Source organism: Chrysochloris asiatica, unplaced genomic scaffold (genome assembly GCF_000296735.1).
Source record: "Chrysochloris asiatica unplaced genomic scaffold, ChrAsi1.0 scaffold00112, whole genome shotgun sequence".
NCBI lineage: Eukaryota > Metazoa > Chordata > Mammalia > Afrosoricida > Chrysochloridae > Chrysochloris > Chrysochloris asiatica.
This window is the reverse complement of record NW_006408630.1, coordinates 8,436,624-8,442,242: the sequence shown is the minus strand read 5'-3', so window position 1 is coordinate 8,442,242 and position 5,619 is coordinate 8,436,624. Positions and strand designations below refer to the sequence as shown.

Below are 5,619 nucleotides of genomic sequence, written 5' to 3'. Positions count from 1 at the left end.
CAGAATGCTCCTTGGAAGCCAGGATGCCCAAACTTCGTCTCTCATACTTCTGACATATTATCAGGAGGGCCCAGTCCCTGGAGAAGGATATCATGTTTGGTAAAGTGGAGGGCAGGAGAAAAATGGAAAGACCCCCAGTGAGATGGACTGGCACAGAAGCAGCAATGGGCTCAGCAATGATTGTGAGGTTGGCCCAGGACCAGGCAGTGTTTCGTCCTGTTGTGAATAGGGTTGCTGTGAGTTGGTGTCGACTCAATGCCACCTAACAGCAACAGTTTGATCCACACAGCAACTCTTTAACAGGTGAAGAAACTGAGGCACAATAAGGTTAAGTGATATCCTCATGGGCATTCTGTGTTAAGTGGTAGAGATGAGAGTTAATTTAGGCACTCTAGCTCTAGCATCCTTGTTCTTAACCATAATGCTATACAGTCTCTCTCTTGCTTCCTCATGCACACCCCTAAAAAAGAGGTAATCAGGAGGCGGGGCTTAATGATGGATTAGGAAGAAGTGCAGTGCAAACCTCCTCCAGTAGTAGCACAGAATAGCAAGCGAAGCAGATTTGGGGGATGGTACCAGAACTCTGAACTACATAAAAAGGAATATTTAGAAAGTATGAAGGTTTACAGCCTGTGGAATTTGTAGCGGAAGCAAGAAAACTGGTATTTTCAAACCATCAGACCCAGTAGCTCCCAGAGCAGCCATCTAGGGCGTGACGGAGTAGGGGAAGGATCAAAGCAGTGATTCCCACCACAGATGTCTGACTCATCCTCAGAGATAAAGGTGTGGACATTCCTTTTTTCTTTTTTTTCCCCTCTGTTCATTGGTCTCTTGCTGTCTGCACATCTCCATTCTGGTGACTAGAGGGGGTGCCTGAGCAAGTGGACACCTCCCCACTCCTGGAGGGTTCTACTACGCATGTGGTCAGATCTGCTCAGCAGAATCTAACAAGGGGAAAGGCTCTGCTTAAAACCAAATGGCAGCACAAAATGGATACAGCCGACCCTGATCTGTTAATCACTAGAAGAAAGACCTGAATGGGTGTTGTGGAGTAGTAGAGAGACAGACTAAAAAGGAAACAGGCCAAAAATGAAATCCTGAGTTACGTCATAAGGACCAACAATGACATCTTGAAATTTCTCAGGTGGCCTTGAAGGCAAGAAACAGAGAGAGATGTTAAAGTCATAATCATATTTTGCTATAGATTTTTTTTTTCTTTTCTCTTTTCTGTGATTATAGACTATCGTATCCAATTTGGTATTTTTGCTGTTGCTGTTTTGTTTTTTGGTACCCTTTTTCCTTTAGGAGACTCTCTCATGACTACATTACAGCAATTGCAGTTATATAGTCAAGCTGTAATCACACCCTATAAAATCCCACCATCCAGGCAAGAGCCAATACCAGCTTCCATACACCAGGTCAGCAGCCAACACCTGTGACAGTTACTCTGAGTTAAGTAATAAGAAGAGTGAAAAGGGAAGCTCATTTTCCTGATCACATATACCTGGAGGCAATCAGAAAGTATAATAAAACATCAACATACATTCATCTACTTATTGAGGTCACAGCTAACTATTGAAGATGCCCAAGAAACAGCTTACCGTATTGGCCCATATACAGAAACAAGATAGAATGGCTGGGGCAGATGAGCAGGAGATCAATCTAGACATCATATTGGAAGGAGGGCAGTCATTTGAAATGCCTGAGAAGGAATTCAGGAAAATGATACTGAGATGTATCCAAACACTCCACAGAAGGTTTGAAAAAAATAAAGAAGAAGTCAAGAAAGCTCTACAGGAACAATAAAATAAGATAGATATAGCATTGGAAACAATATAAAACCTGAAACAAAGAGGTCCAAACAATTAATAATAAAATATCAGAAATGGACACTATACTGAAATGGCAAAGGGGTAGAACTGAAGAGATGGAAGCTGGAACCAGCGAGCTGGAAGACAAATCTCTCAATACTGCTAAGATAGAAGAACAAGCAGAAAAAAGGATAAAAAAATTTGAAGAAGGTCTAAGATTCATGTTGGACAACATGAAGAGGAAAAACAAGAATTACTGGCATTTTGGAACAGGAAGAATCACACAATTCCACAGAGAAGACATTTGGAGAGCTGCTGGAAGAAAACTTCCCTAACATTCTGAAAAACGATAAGATAAGAATTTTAGAAGCTGAATGAACCCCAGGAAAGCTATACAACAAAAGAAAATCACCAAGACATATAATAATCAAGCTCTCCAAAATAAAAAATACGAACAGAATCCTAAAAGCAGCTAGGGAAAAGAGAAGTGTTACATACAGAGGCAAGCAAATCAGATTAAGCTCTGATCTCTCAGCAGAAACCATGCAGGCAATAAGGCAATGGGAGATATATATATATATTCCTGAAAGAAAAAAAAAACCAGCCAACCAAGAATTGTCTGCCCAGCAAAGCTGTCAATCCAATACAAAGGTATAAACAAAACATTCCAGGATAAACAAAGGGGTAATCAGAATGTTTCAAAGTGTCTGAATACAAATGTGCCTCCCTCATTATGTAATCAGTTAGTTCCCTAAGGTTAAGGAGCATGTGCTACACAACTCCATATTCTTAGTACCTACCTAGTACAGTGAAGGAGCTCTGGTAGTCTAGTGGTTACGAATCGGGCTGGTAATCTCACAGTCAGCAGTTCGAAACTACCAGCTGTTCCACAGGAGAAAGATGAGGCTTTCTACTCCCGTGAAGATTTACAGCCTCGGAAACCCTGTACAGGGTCACTATGAGTTGGAACAGACTCCACAGCACATAACAACAACAACAACAAGCACAGTGCTGGAGTCCTGGTGTAGCACTGAGGGTTAATGTGCTGGACTGCAAGATCAGTTTGAACTGCATGGTCAGTGGTTCAAGCTCACCAGCCGCTCTTCAGAAACCCTATACAGGGTTGCTATTGAGTCGGAACTGACTCCATGGCACTTAACAACAACAGTATGGTGGTGGTGGTGGTGGTGTGCCATCGAGTCAGTTCCGACTCTGACTCAGTGACTTTTCATAGGGTTTTTGAGGCTGTAAATCTTTAGAAGAGCAGAAAATCTCATCTTTCTTCTGTGGAACAGCTGACAGTTTCAAACTGCTGACCTTGAGGTTAGCAGTCCAACTTGTAACCACTCTGTTACCAGAGCACCTAGCATAGGATGAGGGGAAAAAAGTGTAGGTGTTTTGTTTCATCATTCTAAATGTTTGGTGAACAAGAAGTCTTAGGAATATACCACTCTCCATACCAATGTAAGCATGCAGTTCTGGTGCCCCAAGTCCCAAAGTCTATAACCAGCTACAACACCAGATTTCTATGCCATGCCTGAATGCAAAGATTGAAAAAAATATATACTACCAAACTAACTGCAGGCAAGCAGTGTAAAGAAAGATAAGATTTCTGACTTAATATTAAAAAGACAGAATATGTTGTGTAATTTTCTTTCTCTTCTTGTTTTTCTCCCATTCAATCTATCCTCTGAGACAGCAGTTCTTAACTAAAGAGTGATTTTGCCATTGAGGGGACATATAGGAATGTCTGGAGACAGTTTCGATTGTTACAAGTAAAGCAAGAGGAGGGTATGTTTCTAATAGCATCTAGTGAATAGAGGCCAGAGATACTGCTAACCATCCTACAATGCCTGAGACAGCTTACTCAACCCCAGCAACTTCGAACAGAATTATCTGGTCTAAGCTGTCAAGAGTGCTGAGGCTCAGACACCCTGGTCTAGGTCACTATGGTATTGGGAGAACAGTTTACTTACAAAACTTTCAAAGAACAGAACAAAACTGCTGGGGTGGGGGGGATGTAGGGGGCGGCCTTACAATTGGAATCCCCAGACTACAGCCTCCTACTTTCTGGCCACTTAAGGACAACCCCTGGGTTACTAAGGTGAATTGTTGTTGCTGTTAAATGCCACTGAGTCAGTTCTGACTCACAGCAACACTGTATAGGGTTGTTTCTAAGGAGCAGCTGGTGAGATTGAGCTGGTGACCTTGTAGTTAGCAGTTCAGTGCTTACCCTACAGTACCACACCAGGACTTCCCAGGGTGGATGCCAGTTCAAACAAAGAATTCTAACATTTCTCATGTTCCATCCCATATACCCTCTGAAAAGTCAAATCAGGTACTAACCCAGCTGTGCCCAGAGTGGATTATATGGATGTGTTTTAGCCAGCATGTTCACTGACTGAGAGGTGCGCTTCTCTGAGAAGGCTTTAATGGGAGGGTGATCAACAGGCATGACAGTCGGTACCCAGGCCAGGTGGTAGGTTAACACTGCAGTCAGTAAAGCAGCAAAAAACCTTCGAGAAAGAAAACAAAACAGCATCAGATGAGTCAACACAGGATGAGGCATATCGTACACCGCACATATACTACCCATGGAATTTGCATGCACTCAAACCCCAGTCTCCAGAGAGTTGAAGCTTACTGGTTTTTGTTGATCTGTTCTATCAGAAAAGTAAACTCCTTCAGAAATCGCTGGCAAAGCTGGTTTTTTTCCAAAGTGCTAGACATCATGGTAAGCCATATGGGTTCTGCTATCCTTGGAACAGAATATAAATTCCAGATAGTCCCTCTGTAGAAGAGAAGGTTTAGACAAAAATTCCACAATTATTATTTTGGATGACCTTTGTATAAAAGAATAAAGAAGACAACAAAAATTTCAATTTGTGTACTTTCTAATGCAGGCAGCATAAAATAAGGGTCTGTAAACCATGGCCCACAAGACAAATCTGCCTGCTACCTATTTTACAAATAAGCTTTATTGGAGTAAGGGCATAATCACTCAGACACATATTATCTCTGGCTGCTTTCTCATCACAATGCCAAAGGTGTGTAGTTGCAGCAGACACCTGAAAACCTGCAAAGTTTAAAAATGTTCACCACCTGGCTCGTTACAAAAAAGTATGTAACCCCTGATGTAAAATATTCATTTTAAAAACACTTTCTTTTTCAATACCTTGCATCCGATTCTGAACCCAGTTTTACAGTGAGAACATAAAAGGAGAAAGTCTAAACTGAAATGTAACCAAAGGATACTTTATTCTTCTAATTCCTGGTTACTGCTTTAGTTCTCTGAGCCTAAGCACCCTATTCATTTTAGATGAATACACAAGCTTTAGCTATTCTTAACTACATCATATACTTAGTTTTCATATGGACTTGCAGAATCAAATTATTAGAGCTGTAAGCAATCAGAGAAACTGAGCAGACCAGTTCTATCATTTTGCAGATTAAGAAACTGAGGCCTAGAGAGATTAAGTTACTTGAGCAAGACATATTTAATGCCAAGGTCAGGATAAGAATACAGGTCACCCAGTACCTGGCACAGAGAGCTCTACTCCAAGCTACATTACTCATGAGCATTTTTCCAAAGAGCATACTGACTTGGCTTAGGATCACCACTGGGTATGAGGCCACTAAATCAAGTTAGATGAGACATATTCTAATTTGATATTTTAAATATGTGCATGAAAAAGCTGAGACATAATAGAATTCCACCTTAGCAAAATACAAAGCATTTGCAGATAGCAATGGCAAATTGTGGTTATGTGGAACTGGTACACATTTACTACAAGTTGTTGTTGTTGTT

General features: G+C 41.2%; 1 protein-coding gene across 1 annotated transcript in view; it reads right to left on the bottom strand.

Annotated features, from left to right (window-relative positions):
- FNIP2 (folliculin interacting protein 2) overlaps positions 1–5,619 on the bottom strand; it is a 116,186-nt gene that overhangs the window by 38,535 nt on the left and 72,032 nt on the right. The window contains exons 11-12 of the mRNA XM_006867923.1: positions 4,456–4,602; positions 4,158–4,327 (exon numbers count right to left, since the gene is read on the bottom strand). Coding sequence (XP_006867985.1) covers positions 4,158–4,327; positions 4,456–4,602 — 317 coding nt within the window. The remainder of the gene's footprint in view (positions 1–4,157; positions 4,328–4,455; positions 4,603–5,619) is intronic.